The 19,876-nt window shown below is 44.5% G+C and overlaps 1 protein-coding gene across 1 annotated transcript; it reads left to right on the top strand.

Annotated features, from left to right (window-relative positions):
* Positions 1–460: 460 nt before the first annotated feature.
* LOC121568822 (mini-chromosome maintenance complex-binding protein) lies at positions 461–18,662 on the top strand. Its single transcript, XM_045221232.1, has 10 exons — positions 461–883; positions 2,434–2,627; positions 2,736–2,939; positions 3,127–3,237; positions 11,504–11,622; positions 11,809–11,906; positions 12,001–12,146; positions 16,505–16,638; positions 17,187–17,681; positions 17,806–18,662. Exons 5-9 carry the CDS (start codon positions 11,527–11,529, stop codon positions 17,433–17,435), a joined length of 723 nt encoding a protein of 240 aa, XP_045077167.1. The 5' UTR covers positions 461–883; positions 2,434–2,627; positions 2,736–2,939; positions 3,127–3,237; positions 11,504–11,526; the 3' UTR covers positions 17,436–17,681; positions 17,806–18,662.
* The last annotated feature ends 1,214 nt before the right edge of the window (positions 18,663–19,876 follow it).

Here is a 19,876-nt window from a genome sequence, read left to right as displayed (position 1 = left end):
TCAGACGTGAACACTGATAACTGCTGTTGCCGTGATATAATTTTTTATAAATTTATAAAAAAAATATATAATTTTTTTTTTTTTTTTTTTTTTAAATAATTGATTAGAAAAAAAATCCCTTCCTTTTCCCGTTTGGCAGTGCGTCGCCCATATCGCCCTATTGAACAAGCCGTCCCTGCACTTCGGGTATGTGGTTAGTGTCTCTTTGAACAAAATTAAACTGATATATCTTGTAATTGAACAAAATAGTAAGGTGGCCAATAACTGGGGGCCGTATGCCGATAATACGGGATGTATTTTTATGCTAAACCGCTTATCAAAAAGCTGATAGTTGTATTTCCACTGAAATGTCAAACTTGCTAATTTCTAACCCGTTAGCTAACATTTTTACGACACCAATAATCACATAACATTGATGGCTTGATCACAAGATAACACTGTTGAAGGTAATATATTTCTTAAACGCTGTTGAATATGCCGATAATATGGGGTTCCACTACACTAAGACCTCTCACTCTTCCATTCCAATGGTACAGTAGCAGCTGCGGAATGCACTATATTACACGGACACCTGCTGTCAGTGTTGTCTGTGTAGACATTTGCCTGCATGGGCATCTGCTGAGGAGACTGACAGAAATGATTGATGTTTAAAATAAATATATTTCACCTAGCCCTGTGAAAACAATCCGTTTTAGTTCTTGTTTTGTAGATGGTACATAGTCAATGTACTTGTTGGAAGTGCATAGTCAATTTACTGTCATTGTTGGTCCATGGGAAAAAGCTATTCCAATCTTGTTTGCTATTCCTCCAGTCATTTGGTGTCTGTCTTGACAATTCTCAGGTGTTGAGATGTGGGAAGTACAAAGACGTCACAGAATGCGGGGTAAGCTCGTCTCTAAAATGTTCTAAGCTCAGCAGCAACCATAGTTTCAAAGATGTGTATCTAATACAGTGGGGGAAAAAAGTATTTAGTACACGTCAACTATTTATTTGCAAATTATGGTGGAAAATAAGTATTTGGTCAATAACAAAAGTTTCTCAATACTTTTATATACCCTCTGTTGGCAATGACACAGGTCAAACGTTTTCTGTAAGTCTTCACAAGGTTTTCACACACTGTTGCTGGTATTTTGGCCCATTCCTCCATGCAGATCTCCTCTAGAGCAGTGATGTTTTGGGGCTGTCGCTGGGCAACACAGACTTTCAACTCCCTCCAAAGATGTTCTATGGGGTTGAGATCTGGAGACTGGCTAGGCCACTCCAGGACCTTGAAATGCTTCTTACGAAGCCACTCCTTCGTTGCCCGGGCGGTGTGTTTGGGATCATTGTCATGCTGAAAGACCCAGCCACGTTTCATCTTCAATGCCCTTGCTGATGGAAGGAGGTTTTCACTAAAAATCTCACAATACATGGCCCCATTCATTCTTTCCTTTACACGGATCAGTCGTCCTGGTCCCTTTGCAGAAAAACAGCCCCAAAGCATGATGTTTCCACCCCAATGCTTCACAGTAGGTATGGTGTTCTTTGGATGCAACTCAGCATTCTTTGTCCTCCAAATACGACGAGTTGAGTTTTTACCAAAAAGTTCTATTTTGGTTTCATCTGACCATATGACATTCTCCCAATCCTCTTCTGGATCATCCAAATGCACTCTAGCAAACTTCAGAGGGGCCTGGACATGTACTGGCTTAAGCAGGGGGACACGTCTGGCACTGCAGGATTTGAGTCCCTGGCGGCGTAGTGTGTTACTGATGCTAGGCTTTGTTACTTTGGTCCCAGCTCTCTGCAGGTCATTCACTAGGTCCCCCCGTGTGGTTCTGGGATTTTTGCTCACCGTTCTTGTGATCATTTTGACCCACGGGGTGAGATCTTGCGTGGAGCCCCAGATCGAGGGAGATTATCAGTGGTCTTGTATGTCTTCCATTTCCTAATAATTGCTCCCACAGTTTATTTCTTCAAACCAAGCTGCTTACCTATTGCAGATTCAGTCTTCCCAGCCTGGTGCAGGTCTACAATTTTGTTTCTGGTGTCCTTTGACAGCTCTTTGGTCTTGGCCATAGTGGAGTTTGGAGTGTGACTGTTTGAGGTTGTGGACAGGTGTCTTTAATACTGATAACAAGTTCAAACAGGTGCCATTAATACAGGTAACGAGTGGAGGACAGAGGAGCCTCTTAAAGAAGAAGTTACAGGTCTGTGAGAGCCAGAAATCTTGCTTGTTTGTAGGTGACCAAATACATATTTTCCACCATAATTTGCAAATAAATTCATTAAAAATCCTACAATGTGATTTTCTGGATTTTTTTCTTCTCAATTTGTCTGTCATAGTTGACGTGTACCTATGATGAAAATTACAGGCCTCTCTCATCTTTTTAAGTGGGAGAACTTGCACAATTGGTGGCTGACTAAATACTTTTTTCCCCCACTGTATATTAGGCCTTTCCATGGAAGTCAGGGCACATCATTTTGACACGGAGTAAGTGTAACCGACGTCAGTGTGCTGCTAACAGTTCCTCCACTTCCTCCACTGTCCCTGTCCCCATACTGGGCTCCAACCAGTAATCATCTGCTTCGCAACACAAGTGACCACCCTCCTTGACAACATGCAAATGAGATGAGCTATACAAAAGGTACCAATTGAATAGCTCCACACCGCAACATTTCAAGCTAGCTGTGGAGTGCGCTTACAGCACATTCTTAACTCCGTTACACTCACCCCTTATAAACTCGCTACACAGCGCGCTACCCCAGCCGTTGAGCTGAGGCCAACTGCCGATCCAGGTCTAATGGCACCAGTGTAACCGACATCAGTGTGCTGCTAATAGTTTAGCTTCCTCCACTGTCCCTGTCCCCATACCGGACTTGAACCAGTGATCCTCTGCTTCGCAACACACGTGACCACCCTCCTTGGCAACATGCAAACGGATTGAGATATACAAAAGGTACCAATTTAATAGCGCCATTGGCGTCATTTCAAGCTAGCTGTGGAGTGAGCTTGCATCACGTTCTTAACTCCGTTACATGGGCAAGCAAGTGATGTCTACAATCTAGATTTTGTTTGAACGAAATGATAGTGTTTTAAGATTTACATTCACATGACTGATCTTGATTACCTGTGTTCATCTTCAGATGGATTTGAACTCCAGAAACACTGTGACTGCGGAGAGACAGACCTTCTATTGTGTCCCTATTCCAGGAGAGAGCCCTTGGGCTAAAGAGATATCCTTTCCATCTGCTGTGGTATATATTCAGCAAAGCACTTTTATTTGTCTGTTTGTCAAAAGATAAAGGACTTATCCTCCTGACTTTTGGTCAAAAATGGGCTTTGAGTCTATGAATATGATTATGCAGTATGCCCTGTGATATATTGTCCATATTCTTTATTTGTTGCATTTGAATGAGTGGTCTAATGCACTGCATCGCACTAGAGATCCTGGTTCGAATCCAGGCTCTGTCGTAGCCGGCCGCGACCGGGAGACCCATGGGGCGGCGCACAATTGGCCCAGCGTTGTCCAGGGTAGGGGAGGGAATGGCCGGCAGGGATGTAGCTCAATTGGTAGAGCATGGTGTTTGCAACGCCAGGGTTGTCAGAAGCAGAGAGAACCACACACAGGTGGATACTAGGGGTGTAACGATCCATCTACTACATCGATGTATCGATTTATATTCCTATGATCCAACAACATCGATCTGTGCTCGGCGAGTTGGCCTTTTGGACAACATATATCGATCTAACATCGTTTTAAAATGTAATAAATCGATTGTATCGATACTAGGAAATAACCCATTGGATTTAAGCACGTCAGACTTTATATGGATGTTTTTTCTTAGCACTTTTAATGAAAAAGGCTTTAAACATTACTCGATTCAGTCTGCCTATCCGTGACGTCATCGCGCCAGCAGCAGCGCAAAGGCGCCAAGACAACAAAACAAAGCATGGCGGACAACAGAGGAGAAGCGGACAACAGAGGAGAAGCCGACAACAGAGGAGAAGCCGACGAGCGAGAAATTATCAAGCCACCATTGCGGTCCTTACAAGAAACAGGAATCTAGGAAACTTCACCTGCACTGTCCAGTATCCAGGTATTTATTTCAGTCACACTGGTTGAATTTTTGGCTAAAAGGTTACTGAATCGATTTCAAGTCACTGAATCGTTTCGGATCGTATCGTTCTAAATGAACCAATATCGTCCTTGAATCGTATCGACAACCACGAATCGTGATACAAATCGAATCGTTGTTAAAACGAATCGTTACACCCCTAGTGGATACACAATCCTTAAACATGCATCCAAGTAAAGGATTAGTCCTGTGTCATGTTCATTAGGGCACAGCGTAGCAAAACTTTTAAAGGGTAGGTAGCATAAATGTAACCACATGTAACATATGGATTTGCATTAGTATACACATCAAAAGTCCCAATGCAAAGTTACACCTCACTTTTTTATTACATAAAACCGATCAGAATGCCGACGTCAGCTCGGAAAATGATTTTTTCGGTATGTGATGTAATATGGAGGACCTGGCAAGCCAGCCTATTCCCTATAATGTAAACTCCAACAGAAATAACTTCAAATGTATAACTTTAAATACAACCCAATCTTTTGCAACTTACAAGCAAATACTTTATGAATTTGTTACAAATCAACTTGCAAGGTTGCTAGCCAACTATCCTGCTAACGTTAGCCCTGCCAGTCAGGCTAATGTAACGTTAGTAGGCTGGTAGGGATAATGTTAGCAGGCTAGTAGAGCTAACGTTAGCAGGCTAGTTGGCTAGCAACCTTGCAAGTTGAGTTGTACGTAGTTGCCATCAACACCTAGCTTACAGCTACATTCAAGTAAACCAATGTTTTTGAAATGCATAACGCCATCTAACCAAATATCAAAGAATGTTAGCTATATACATTTATCTTAGCCAGCCAGCTAACATTAGCTATACCAACTAATGTTAGCTATTTGCCTAGACAACCAGCACGGCTGTGGTTGGCATGCTAGAGCCCAACTACTGGAGACCAGTTAGAACACAACCAACAAAACTAAAACATAACCACAGATCAAATGAGCAGAGACTTACAGATTGAAGGCTGGGGCCCATCCGATGGCTATAGCGAGTAATCCAAAATGGATAGATGTCAGTCAGCTAGCGCACTAGCACTAAGCCAAGGTGGAAAAAGTTACAAAAAACTGGGCTAGCCTACTTGAACATGCACTTTCAAGGAACGGGACACTAATCCAGACGCTTAGAAGAAATCCTGCTATGCTCTCCGACGAACCATCAAACAGTCAAAGTGTCAATACAGGACTAAGATTGAATCCTACTACATTTTACATTTACATTTTAGTCATTTAGCAGACGCTCTTATCCAGAGCGACTTACAGGAGCAATTAGGGTTAAGTGCCTTGCTCAAGGGCACATTTACGTCATTTAGCAGACGCTCTTATCCAGAGCGACTACAAATTGGTGCATTCACCCTATAGCCAGTGGGATAACCACTTTACAATTATACTTTTTTTTTTGGGGGGGGGGGGGGGGTAGAAGGATTACTTTATCCTATCCCAGGTGTTCCTTAAAGAGGTGGGGTTTCAAATGTCTCCGGAAGGTGGTGAGTGACTCTGCTGTCCTGGCGTCGTGAGGGAGCTTGTTCCACCATTGGGGTGCCAGAGCAGCGAACAGCTTTGACTGGGCTGAGCGGGAACTATGCTTCCGCAGAGGAAGGGGAGCCAGCAGGCCAGAGGTGGATGAACGCAATGCCCTCGCCTGGGTGTAGGGACTGATCAGAGCCTGAAGGTACGGAGGTGCCGTTCCCCTCACTGCTCCATAGGCAAGCACCATGGTCTTGTAACGGATGCGAGCTTCAACTGGAAGCCAGTGGAGTGTGCGGAGGAGGGGGTGACGTGAGAGAACTTGGGAAGGTTGAACACCAGACGGGCTGCGGCATTCTGGATGAGTTGTAGGGGTTTAATGGCACAGGCAGGGAGCCCAGCCAACAGCGAGTTGCAGTAATCCAGACGGGAGATGACAAGTGCCTGGATTAGGACCTGTGCCGCTTCCTGTGTAAGGCAGGGTCGTACTCTCCGAATGTTGTAGAGCATGAACCTGCAGGATCGGGTCACCGCCTTGATGTTGGCGGAGAACGACAGGGTGTTGTCCAGGGTCACGCCAAGGCTCTTCGCACTCTGGGAGGAGGACACAACGGAGTTGTCAACCGTGATGGCGAGATCATGGAACGGGCAGTCCTTCCCCGGGAGGAAGAGCAGCTCCGTCTTGCCAGGGTTCAGCTTGAGGTGGTGATCCGTCATCCATACTGATATGTCGGCCAGACATGCAGAGATGCGATTCGCCACCTGGTTATCAGAAGGGGGAAAGGAGAAGATTAGTTGTGTATCGTCAGCGTAGCAATGATAGGAGAGGCCATGTGAGGATATGACAGAGCCAAGTGACTTGGTGTATAGGGAGAAAAGGAGAGGGCCTAGAACTGAGCCCTGGGGGACACCAGTGGTGAGAGCACGTGGTGCGGAGACAGCTTCTCGCCACGCCACTTGGTAGGAGCGACCGGTCAGGTAGGACGCAATCCAGGAGTGAGCCGCGCCGGAGATGCCCAGCTCGGAGAGGGTGGAGAGGAGGATCTGATGGTTCACAGTATCAAAGGCAGCAGACAGGTCTAGAAGGACAAGAGCAGAGGAGAGAGAGTTAGCTTTAGCAGTGCGGAGAGCCTCCGTGACACAGAGAAGAGCAGTCTCAGTTGAATGACCAGTCCTGAAACCTGACTGGTTTGGATCAAGAAGGTCATTCTGAGAGAGATAGCAAGAGAGTTGGCTAAAGACGGCACGCTCAATAGTTTTGGAAAGAAAAGAAAGAAGGGATACTGGTCTGTAGTTGTTGACATCAGTGGGATCGAGTGTTGGTTTTTTTGAGAAGGGGTGCAACTCTCGCTCTCTTGAAGACGGAAGGGACATGGCCAGCGGTCAAGGATGAGTTGATCAGCGAGGTGAGGTAGGGGAGAAGGTCACCGGAGATGGTCTGGAGAAGAGAGGAGGGGATGGGGTCAAGCGGGCAGGTTGTTGGGCGGCCTGCAGTCACTAGTCGCAAGATTTTATCTGGAGAGAGAGGGGAGAAAGAAGTCAAAGCATAGGGTAGGGCAGTGTGAGCAGGACCAGCAGTGTCATTAGACTTAACAAACGAGGATCGGATGTCGTCAACCTTCTTTTCAAAGTGGCTGACAAAGTCATCCACAGAGAGGGGGGATTCAGCAGTGAGGAGAATGTGGCAAAGAGCTTCCCTAGGGTTAGAGGCAGATGCTTGGAATTTAGAGTGGTAGAAAGTGGCCTTAGCAGCAGAAACAGATGAAGAAAATGTAGAGAGGAGGGAGTGAAAAGATGCCAGGTCGGCAGGGAGTTTAGTTTTCTTCCATTTCCGCTCAGCTGCCCGGAGCTCTGTTCTGTGAGCTCGCAATGAGTCATCAAGCCACAGAGCTGGAGGGGAGGACCGAGCCGGCCGGGAGGATAGGGGACACAGGGAGTCAAAGGATGCAGAAAGGGAGGAGAGGAGGGTTGAGGAGGCAGAATCAGGAGATTGGAGGGAGAAGGATTGAGCAGAGGGAAGAGATGATAGGATGGAAGAGGAGAGAGTAGTGGGAGAGAGAGAGCGAAGGTTGCGGCGGCGCGTTACCATCTGTGTAGGGGCAGAGTGAGTAGTGTTGGAGGAGAGCGAGAGAGAAAAGGATACAAAGTAGTGGTCGGAGACATGGAGGGGAGTTGCAGTGAGATTAGTAGAAGAGCAACATCTAGTAAAGATGAAGTCAAGCGTATTGCCTGCCTTGTGAGTGGGGGGGATGGTGAGAGGGTGAGGTCAAAAGAGGAGAGGAGTGGAAAGAAGGAGGCAGAGAGAAATGAGTCAAATGTAGACGTGGGGAGGTTGAAATCCCCCAAGACTGTGAAGGGTGAGCCATCCTCAGGAAAGGAACTTATCAAGGCGTCAAGCTCATTGATGAACTCTCCAAGGGAACCTGGAGGGCGATAGATGACAAGGATATTAAGCTTAAATGGGCTAGTGACTGTGACAGCGTGGAATTCAAATGAGGAGATAGACAGATGGGTTAGGGGGAAAAATTGAGAATGACCACTTGGGAGAGATGAGGATTCCTGTGCCACCACCCCCTCTGACCAGATGCTCTCGGGGTATGCGAGAACACATGGTCAGACGAGGAGATAGCAGTAGGAGTAGCAGTGTTTTCAGTGGTAATCCATGTTTCCGTCAGTGCCAGGAAGTCGAGGGACTGGAGGGTGGCATAGGCTGGGATGAAGTCAGCCTTGTTGGCGGCAGAACGGCAGTTCCAGAGGCTGCCTGAGACCTGGAACTCCAGGTGTGTGGTGCGTGCAGGGACCACCAGGTTAGAGAGGCAGCAGCCACGCGGTGTGAGGCGTTTGTGTAGCCTGTGCGGAGAGGAGAGAACAGGGATAGGCAGAGGCATAGTTGACAGGCTGCAGCAGATGGCTACAATAATGCAGAGGAGATTGGGATGAAATGAACTAAACATCAGGGAAAGGAGAGAGCAGGCCTCCCTCACCAAATAATATATATATATATAACTCTCCCAACTTCCACCTCAGAAACTATAATTGTTTCACTGAACCACCCGAGTAAAACTCTCCCAACTTCCACTTTAGAAATTAGAATTGTTGTAAACTACAGCAGACTGTTATCAGTAGCTGTAATTAAGTACAGCAGCTACCAACCACCTAACGTTAATGCCTCGGATGAGGTTAGAAAAACAGCTGAATGGTAGCAGCTAGCTGGCTCAATCACAGGTACTCTTAAGCATGAAATAACATTGGAAACAATTAACCATAGTTGCAAAAAGTTACCAGTAGCTACCCGCTAGCTAGCTAGCTTTGTTGGTCCAAGTAGTGGGTAGGCTAGCCTCGTGCTTCGCCGGAGTCCGCCGAATACAGTCCTTACCTACAATAATTACCTACAATAACCTTCAATAACTACCTGAGTAAGCTACCTATAATACCAAACTACAATACCTACCTACAATCTAAATACATGGTTTAAGCTTAACTCAACACCATATAAGAAGCCAAGCTTACCTTTCATAACGCAGCAACGATTAAACGTTGGGTAGCTAGCACAAAGATATTGTATTTAGCTACCACAGCCTGCTGGTAGTGTTGGCTGGCTAGCAATGGCTACTGTGTTGACTTTGTTTGAAAAACGGCGTCGCTGCGAACGAATGTAGCTGGCTAAAAGGATATTGTTTTTAGTTGCAACCGTTGCTAATAGCAACTCGCCAGCTAATCCAGGAGGTGAGTTAGCTAGCTAGCTTGTGCTACATCCGGCACCGCCGAATACAAAAGTAACCTACAATAACTACACAACAGCTACCCACAACAGCCCACGATGCCTACCTATACTACTTAATAATATACAGCCCACGATGCCTACCTATAGTACCTAACTACAATCTAAATACATAGTTTAAGCCTTACTCGACAAAGCCCAAGCTATGTATAAAGCCAAACTGGCAGACTGCAATCAGTAGCCGAAATTAAGTACAGCAGCTACCAACCACCTATCGTTAATGATAATGAGGTTAGAAAAACAGCTGAAGGTGGCAGCTAGCTGGCTCAATTACAGGTACTCTTAAGCGTGAAATAACATTGGAAACAGCTAACCACAGTTGCTAAAAGTTACCGGTAGCTACCCGCTAGCTAGCTAGCTTTGTTGGTCCAAGTAGTGGGTAGGCTAGCCTCGTGCTTCGCCGGAGTCCGCCGAATACAGTCCTTACCTACAATAATTACCTACAATAACCTTCAATAACTACCTGAGTAAACTACCTATAATACCTAACTACAATACCTACCTACAATCTAAATACATGGTTTAAGCTTTACTCAACACCATATAAGAAGCCAAGCTTACCTCCTGCTAGAGAAAACACAACCTCTCCCGTCAGCATCCCAGTCTACACCGGCTCTGACGCTCGTCGGATGTGGCAGGGCTTGCAAACTATTACAGATTACAAAGGGAAACCCGGCCGCGAGCTGCCCAGTGACGCGAGCCTACCAGACGAGCTAAATGCCTTCTATGCTTGCATCGAGGCAAGCATCACTGAAGCATGCATGAGAGCACCAGCTGTTTTGGACGACTGTGTGATCACGCCCTTCGTAGCCGATCGTAGTAAGACCTTTAAATAGTTCAACATTCACAAGGCCGTAGGGCCAGACGGATTACCAGGACGCGTACTCCGAGCATGCGCTGACCAACTGGCAAGTGTCTTCACTGACATTTTCAACCACTCCCTTACCAAGTCTGTAATACCTACATGTTTCAAGCAGACCACCATATTCGCTGTGCCCAAGAACGCCAAGGTAACCTGCCTAAATGACTACCACCCCGTAGCACTCATGTCTGTAGCCATGAAATGATTTTAAAGGCTGGTCATGGCTCACATCAGCACCATCATCCCAGAAACCCTAGACCCACTACAATTCGCATACCGCCCCAACAGACGAGATGATTTTCTCTTTCATTTTGAGCCCATGGCAAGAAGGCACCAGAGCCTGCAGTGCTAACGGGTTCCTGTGAAGAGCATGAGGTGTGGCTAACGTTAGCCAGCTTGAGCTAGTTACCGAGCTAGCATATGAACTAGGTAACAAAAGTAGATACTCCATATGATGTTGAGAAAATAGTGCATTGTGGGTAGTTCCGAAGATATCCGGAAATAAGTTAATAAATATGTAAAAACATAATTATGTTTGTAGTTATAGGTAACCAGATCGTGACTACAACTAAGTTACTAAGTCTTTGACCACACTGTGCTGATACTTTGGTGAGTAAAAATGTATGCTTCCTACCCTTTAAAAACAATATGCGGCCTCACGAGTGGCACAGCGGTCTAAGGCACTGCATCGCAGTGTTGCGGCATCACTACAACCTGGGGTTCGATCCCAGGCTGTCTCACAACCGGCCATGACCGGGAGTCCCATAGGGCGGCGCACAATTGGCCCAGTGTCGTCCGGGTTAGGGGAGGGTTTGGCCGGGGGGCTTTACTTTGCTCACCGCGCTCTAGTGACTCATTGTGGCGGGCCGGGCACCTGCAAGCTGACTTCGGTCGTTAGTTGAAAGGTGTTTCCTCCAACACATTGGTGCAGCTGGCTTCCGGGTTAAGCGAGCGGTTGTTAAGATGCAGCACGGCGGGTCATGTTTCAGAGGACACAAGACTCGACCTTCGCCTCTCCTGAGCCCGTTGGGGAGTTGCAGCGATGAGATAAGATCACAATTGGATATCACGAAATTGGGGAGAAAAAGGGGGTAAAAAGTAAATAATCTATAAACATATGCAATGGAAAAGGAAAATGTCGGTTTCTTATTGGACAAGTTCAGATAGTACCTCCCCGTTTTGGACTGTTTTCTTTCGTATCAGGCTTAGTGAACACGACCCTTGCTTGTAGAAGACTGTTTTAACAGTACTACCAACCGTTCTCTCTTCTATTTACAAAGCTCCATGGCAACAGAGACTCCAAATGGCAGGAGACGGAAGCCTCCTCCAGCCAGACGACGGCCGCCTCAGACTGTTCCTCCCATCTGGACATCAACCTCCCCCTGCCAGCGGAGAGGGGGTTAGCCTGTCTAGTGAAAATAAAAAAAACAAAATCATCCTGCATGAATTTAGGCCCATACTGTCCAGTGTTTGCTTGTTTTCATGGATTATATTAGTTCTGTAACTAAGCTGTATCAGAGGACTGGCCTATTTCTGTGTCAGAATATTAAAGTGATTCCAAAGATCCCACTTTGGCACTCACCAGGTCTATGAGGACTTGGACTGCTTCAAATTGAACGACACCCTGGAGGTCTATGGGATTATCTCCGTCAACCCAGTCCTGAGTTTGCTGGGTGAAGAAAAGTAAGGCGCTAGAGTTTGTTTTAAATAAGGTTAATTTCAATTTAGGTGTGTGTGAGTGTGTCCGAATTGCTCACAGAATTGTGTATCCACACAGAGACCCCACAGAGAGAATGGCGACTCCAGAGGAACAGAGAGCCCACGACCCCCCTGCTTCACTAGTTTTCCGTCTCCACATGCTCTGCCCCCTGCAACACAACAACCCTCTACTGCCCTCTACTCCCACGGAGGACCAAAGCGCCTGTAAGACTAGTACACATCACAATATACATGTACTTGTATTCACTGAGGGCAGTGCAAGTTTCCCACTGACATCAATTAATGATTTACACCAAAGTCTGAGTTGTGCACACTTATCTCAACTCTGAATTTGGCCCTGGGTGTATGCTTTCTGAAACAAATTGTGTCTCACCTTTTCAGTTGTATCCTCTTTTCTGGTTGAGATGGCATCTGTAAAGACAGCTGCTTGCTTACCTCACTCATGTTCTTCTGGGAGACGGACTGGCTGCTGAGTACCTCATACTGCACCTCATCTCTAATGTGTATGTGTGCACTCCATACACAGACGGATGGTTTCCAAAACCCAGATTAAGCCTAGTCCTGAACTAAAACCTTCAATGGAGGCAATCCATTGAGAATTATTTTTTATCCAATAATAGGCTTGATCTGGGTCCTGGAAACCGGGACAGAAATAAATTATGTATATTATGTTCTTACTATATTTACAATGCATTCGGAAAGTATTCAGACCACTTAACTTTTCCCACATTTTGTTACATTACAGCCTTATTCTAAAATTGATTAAATACAAATTTTCCTCATCAATCTACACACAATACCCCATAATGATAAAGCGAAAACAAATTTTTTGAAATGTTTGCAAATGTAAATTCAGAACAGAAATACCTTATTAATATACACCTACTCATTCAAGGGTTTTTCTTTATTTTTACTATTTTTTACATTGTAGAATAATAGTGAAGACCTCAAAACTATGAAATAACACCCAAAAAGTGTTAAACAAATCAAAATATATGTTATATTGGAGATTCTTCAAATAGCCACCCTTTGCCTTGATGACAGCTTTGCACACTCTTGGCATTCTCTCAACCAGCTTCATGAGGTAGTCACCTGGAATGCATTTTAATTAACAGGTGTGCCTTCTTAAAAGTTAATTTGTGGAATTTCTTTCCTCCTTAATGCGTTTGAGCCAATCAGTTGTGTTGTGACAAGGTAGGGGGGGTATACAGAAGATAGCCCTATTTGGTAAAAGACCAAGTCCATATTATGGCAAGAACAGCTCAAATAAGCAAAGAGAAACGACAGTCCATCATTACTTTAAGACATGAAGGTCAGTCAATACGGAACATTTCATGAACTTTGGAAGTTTCTTCAAGTGCAGTCGCAAAAACCATCAAGCGCTATGATGAAACTAGCTCTCATGAAGACCTCTGCAGGAAAGGAAGACCCAGAGTTACCTCTGCTGCAGAGGATAAGTTCATTAGAGTTACCAGCCTCAGAAATTGCAGCCCAAATAAATGCTCACAGAGTTCAAGTAACAGACACATCTCAACATCAACTCTTCAGAGGGGACTGTGTGAATCAGGCCTTTATGTTCGAATTGCTGCAAAGAAACCACTACTAAAGGACACCGATAAGAAAAAGAGACCTGCTTGGGCCAAGAAACACGAGCAATGGACAATTTGAGATTTTTGGTTCCAACTGCCGTGTCTTTGTGAGATGCGGTGTGGGTGAACGGAGGATCTCTGCATGTGTAGTTCCCACCGTGAAGGATGGAGGACACGGTGTTATGGTGTGGGAGTGCTTTGCTGGTGACACTGTCAGTGATTTATTTAGAATTCAAGGCACACTTAACCATCATGGCTACCACAGCATTCTGCAGCGATACGCCATCCCATCTGGTTTGCGCTTAGTGTGACCATAATTTGTTTTTCAACAGGCCAATGACCCAACACACCTCCAGGCTGTGTAAGGGCTATTTGACCAAGAAGGAGAGTGATGGAGTGCTGCATCAGATGACCTGGCCTCCACAATCCCCTGACCTCAACCCAATTGAGATGGTTTGGGATGAGTCGGACCGCAGAGTGAAGGAAAAGCAGCCAACAAGTGCTCAGCATATGTGGGAACTCCTTCAAGACTGTTGGAAAAGCATTCCAGGTGAAGCTGGTTGAGAGAATGCCAAGAGTGTGCAAAGCTGTCATCAAGGCAAAGGGTGGCTATTTGAAGAATCTCAAATCTCAAATATATTTTGATTTATTTAACACTTTTTTTTGGTTACTACATGATTCCATACGTGTTATTTCATAGTTTTGATGTCTTCACTATTATTCTACAATGTAGAAAATAGTAAAAATAAAGAAAAACCCTTGAATAAGTAGGTGTGTCCAAACTTTGACTGTAAGTATTCAGACCCTTTGCTAGTTGCATCCTGTTTCCATTGATAATCCTTGAGGTGTTTCTACAACTTGATTGGAGTCCACCTATGGTAAATTAATTTGATTGGACATGATTTGGAAAGGCACACATGTCAGCAAAAACCAATCCATGAGGTCGAAGGAATTGTCCGTAGAGCTCCAAGACAGGATTGTATCGAGGCATAGATCTGGGGAAGCGTACCAAAATATGTGTGCAGCATTGAAGGTCCCAAAGAACGTTGTGGCCTCCATCATTCTTAAATGGAAGAAGTTTGGAACCACCAAGGGAGGTGACCAAGAACCCGATGGTCACTCTGACAGAGCTCCATGGTTCCTCTGTGGAGATGGGATAACCTTTTCAGAACGAAAACCATCTTTGCAGCACTCCACCAATCAGACCTTTATGGTAGAGTGGCCAGACGGAAACCACTCCTCAGTAAAAGGCACATCACAACCCGCTTGGAGTTTGCCAAAAGGCACTTAAAGTACTCTGACCATGAGAAACAAGATTCTCTGGTCTGATGAAACCAAGATTGAACTATTTGGCCTGAACGCAAAGCATCACGTATGGGGGAAACCTGGCACCATCCCTACGGTGAAGCATGGTGGTGGCATCATCATGCTGTCGGGATGTTTTTTAGTGGCAGAGACTGGAAGACAGGGCAGGATCGAGGGAAATATGAACGGAGCAAAGTACAGAGAGATCCTTGATGAAAAGCTGCTCCAGAGCACTCAGGACCACAGACTGGGGCTAAGGTTCAACTTCCAACAGGACAATGACAGATGTCCTGCCTCTGGGTAAATTCACCCTGAACCGGAGTGTCTGTCCGCTCAACTCCTCATACACAGAGCGACTCTATCAGATCATCCAACAGATGGTGCCTTGTGTGAGTTAATATATTGTATCATGCTCCATATCAAATCAAAACTGAGTTGACTTATTTGAGATTTGAATTGAGGGGTAACAGCATATTTGGGTGCCACTTTAGTAATTGAGATGAAAATTCAATAGAACACTAATATGCAACTCTGGCCTGCAGTACAGTTTCTTCATTGTCATGACAAAATTCATTTTGCCCTCCACTTAAGGTCAGTATTAGATTTGTTTGTGACAATACTGAAATAATGCATACTTTGAAGATATCTATACTGAACAAAAATATAAACGCAACATGCAACAATTTCAAAGATTCAAAGTTAGTTAATATAAGGAAATCAGTCAATTGAAATGAATGAATTATGCCCTAATCTATGGATTTCACATGACTGGGCAGGGGTGTAGCGATGGGTGGGCGTGGCAGGGGCGCCAGGCCCAGCCAATCAGAATGAGTTTTCCCCACAAAAGGGCTTTTTTACAAACATAAATACTCCTCAGCACCCCCCTCAGACGATCCCACAGGTGAAGAAGCCGTATGTGGAGGTCCTGGGCTGGCGTGGTTACACGTGGTCTGTGGTTTTGAGGCCGGTTGGATGTACTGCTAAATTCTCTAAAATGACGTTGGAGGCAGCTTATGGTAGAGAAATTAACATAAAATCTCTGGCAACAGCTCTGGTGGACATTTCCGCAGTTAGCATGCCAATTGCACACTCCCTCAACTTGATACATCTGTGGCATTGTGTTGTGTGACAAAACTGCACATTTTAAAGTGGCCTTTTATTGTCTCCAGCAGAAGGTGCACCTGTGTAATGATCATGCTGTTTAATCAGCTTATTGAAATGCTCACTAACAGGGATGTAAACAAATATTTTGCAAAAACCTCTAGAGAAATAAGCTTTTTGTGCCAGAAACAACCTCTAGCCCCAGACACTTGTGTAGATCTGAGAGGATTTGATAGGTGTACACAATGGGGTCATTGCTCCACCTTGCTCTCTGATAGGCTTGGTGGAATTTTAGACATTGCTTATACCTGTCTTATTCGCTCAGATCTCCAAGTGGGGGTAGGGACAATGGGTGGTTTCTGGGCGGGCTGAAAGATGTACATTACTGTACTGCAGTGACTGGGAACTAGTTTAAGATACCCACAGAAGTACCTTCAGCTTTTTGTAAAACAGCCATGGTATATTCATTAATTTGGTGTACCAATTGCGGTAGTGCAATGTCATTTAATCCATTGAATAGCCATGCGTTGTGGTAATATGTTAATAGAAATCTGTGTCCTGCTGTAGGTGTGCGGAACATCACAGCTCTGGGGAACCTGATCTCCTGGCAGAAGGTTGATTATGACTTCAACTACCACCAGATGGAATTCCCCTGCAATATTAACGTGCTCGTCACGTCAGAAGGCCGATCGCTGCTGCCGGTGAGGACAGACAAAGAGGTCAAGATTCACACCAGAGGGTGTAGGAGGGGTAGCCCCTGGGTGTGTGTGTCTGCCCGCCCTTGCAGGGGTTAGGTTTCAGCCAGGCTCTCAGGAGGCTGACACTTGTCAAACGCCGTGGGGTTGTTTCCAACCAGCGTCATCACGCTGCCCATTGGTCACCACAGCCCCTAGCAGCGCCATGGTATGGCTTTAGAGCTTGGCTGCACTGTTGCAAATGGCCTAAGGAATGCACTTTGTTATTTGTGTGTGTTGGTCTAATGGAGTTGACATGGCTGCAGCTGTGCCACTGGGACAGTCCTGGCCAGAGGTGTCGGGATAGGGCCGTCTTATCAGGCCACACCAACATTTGTATTACACAGTTAAACTCGGTATCATAGTTTCCACCAGGTGAGCCAGTGCTTACCAGAGAGGTTTGAAATCAAGCCACTCAAAAAGACAACTTCTTGCAAGTACCTCAACATATTTGCCACTCATGTGCTGTGTATTTCTAATGCAATCTCTCCTACCATCCTCCTCCCCTCCCACAGTCGGACTGCCAGGTGCCCCTACAGCCCCAGGTGACCCCACCCAACATGGAGGAGTACCTCACTACCATCCACATGGCACAGCTGACATCACAATTAAACAAGTTCCGGGTATACCTGAGTGTGCCGCAAACCCTCGACTACAGCATCTCTGATGAGGTCACCAAGATAAAGGCTGCTTTGGATTGTCTGCTTTCCAAACCTGGCCATTGTTATGAACCTAGATGCCGTGCTGAAAGCAATATTGAATAGTTAAAACAAACACCTTGATTGAGCTTAAATCGTGGTAAGGTATCGGGTTTCAAAACCTGTAATGGTTAGTGTCCACGCCCTCTATTTTCTAAAGAAACTGTACATGTGCCTATTTTTGTTGATTCTTATTCAGTTGCCTTGTTATTGTGTTCCACAGGCAGTTGAGGATTACTTTGTTGACATGCGCAAATATGACCCCCAGTGCGTCACCGCAGAGGACCTGCATAGGATGGTTGTTGTCGCAAGGTGTGTAAAAGTTATGTGAAATTTATTGAGCCATATTTGTCCAGACGTTTGAATTCCGCATAACATCTGTTCTCAAGTTAAGCAGTCATTTTGTGTAGCTAACTGGCATAACGTTTGTCCCAAGGTTCCTCTCCTTAAGTTTGGGACAGGCCACCCTTATGGATGGATGAGAGCCAAGCACATAGACATGCTTCGCAGGAGCAGGACTGAACAACAGAATAGTCTCAATAGCAACGAGCCTTAAACACCAACACCTGCCCGGTATGGGAATAAAAAGATTGTGGAACAAATATTTTTCATTTTGATACCAGAAGAGCTAGTTCTTGAAAAGTTCAACTTAATAAAAGGTATGTAACAAAATAGTTAGTTCTCTTTGTAAAGCACTGGGATTTTCTCATTTTTTGCATCTGTGTTGGGAGATCAGGATAAGCTTTTTATTAATTGTCATATTTGCAATTTCTTGATACAATACAAATCCTGGCAAAAAAAGTAGCAGGTCTAATTGTACTGTGGGATGTTCCTCAGTGCTTTGTAGATATAGTTTGCTGCCTTAACCTGCATTGAAATACTGTTTACATGTGGGATTCCCGTCCTGGGAAGTTTGAACTAATACAAAATAATTTGCAAAGCTTATGATTACTTTTCTTCCCTTACTCGAGACCAAATTTTCTAGTTTTTATAACATGTTGTGGATCTGGTATTCAAAGTATATGTAAATAGTGCATTTTGAGATCAGCATTTATATAATACATTTGTCCTCCTTGTATGCCTGATAAAGTTCTTAGGAGTCAGTACATTGATCATGATTTGATGAATGTTCTTCCCAAAATGTCAAGAAATTAATTTATTGCTTATGGGATAAGTTTGTGAATGAGAATTGAAAGGTTTTCTGCACTCGTTTTGTACTCTTATTAAAATATGGTCAGCTTGACATTTACTTTTGGCATCTGGGCTACTATTTTATTAAAGGCCCAGTGCAGTCAAGTGAATTTTTTTTCTCCTGATTTATTTATATATTTCAGTGTGTTTATATATATATATATTAATACAACGGGTGGGTCTAATCCTGAATGCTGATTGGTTAAAACCGCATTCCAGCCGGGTGTCTATTCCACAAGTTACCACCAGCTAAATCTATGACTTTAAAATGCCTATTTACTCAGTTCCATCTGACTGCTCAATCCATTGTCTTATCAACCCAGTCAGGCGCTTTACAAACTCCACTATAAAAAGCATCTAGATATTATCTCACGTTTCTTTTAGACTAACATTTAGTTTTCAACAGTGGAGATTTGTATAAACCTTGCTGTCTGTCTCTGACATTTGCAACATTGTTTCAATATTCAAATTCGATATCCTGCTGTCCCTGTGTTGTTGGCTAGCTCCAACATTATCTATGCCAGGCGAAATCACGCCTCATTAGCTCATTATTAACGAGAAATCTACTTGGCTATTATTCTGGCTGAACTTTTTGACGTGACTAAGGTAGCCGTAGTTGGCTAGCTAGCAAGCAGGGGATAAGAACGTTGCCAGCCAGCATGGCAATGGAACATTTAGAACGAACGACAAGGTCACGTCTATAGATACAGAACAAAAATACTGAACGACTGGGTCGTGTCTCTAGCAACCCTAGATTTGTGTCGGGACTATATCTTGTGGAAGGATGAAATGGTATGAATAAATTAAAACGGTTTGCCTGCCCTCCCAGGGCCTAACAACATCTGTGCCAATATATCCAACAAACACCGGCTTCGAGGGCATTATCACTTTTATACAACGGGTTACCAACATATTCAAATAATGATTTGACATATTTTCATTAAAACGTTATTTTGATTAATTTATTATAAATATATATATATATATATACACACACACACACACACACACACACTGAACAAAAATATTAACGCAACATGTAAAGTTGCTTTCATGAGCTGAAATAAAAGTTCCCAGAAATGTTCCATACACACAAAGCTTCTCTCAAATTTTGTGCACAAATTTGTTTACATCCCTGTTATTGAGCATTTCTCCTTTGCCAAGATAATCCATCCACTTCACAGGTGTGGCATATCAAGAAGCTGATTAAACAGTATGATCATTACACAGGTACAGCTTGTGCTGTCCAGTTTTGTGTCACAATGCCGCAGATGTCTCAAGTTGAGGGAGCATTCAATTGGCATGCTGACTGCAAG

This window comes from Coregonus clupeaformis, chromosome 1 (assembly GCF_020615455.1).
Source record: "Coregonus clupeaformis isolate EN_2021a chromosome 1, ASM2061545v1, whole genome shotgun sequence".
Taxonomy (NCBI): Eukaryota; Metazoa; Chordata; class Actinopteri; order Salmoniformes; family Salmonidae; genus Coregonus; species Coregonus clupeaformis.
Note: the sequence above shows the minus strand (reverse complement) of the source record. Positions and strands in the feature narration are given on the sequence as shown.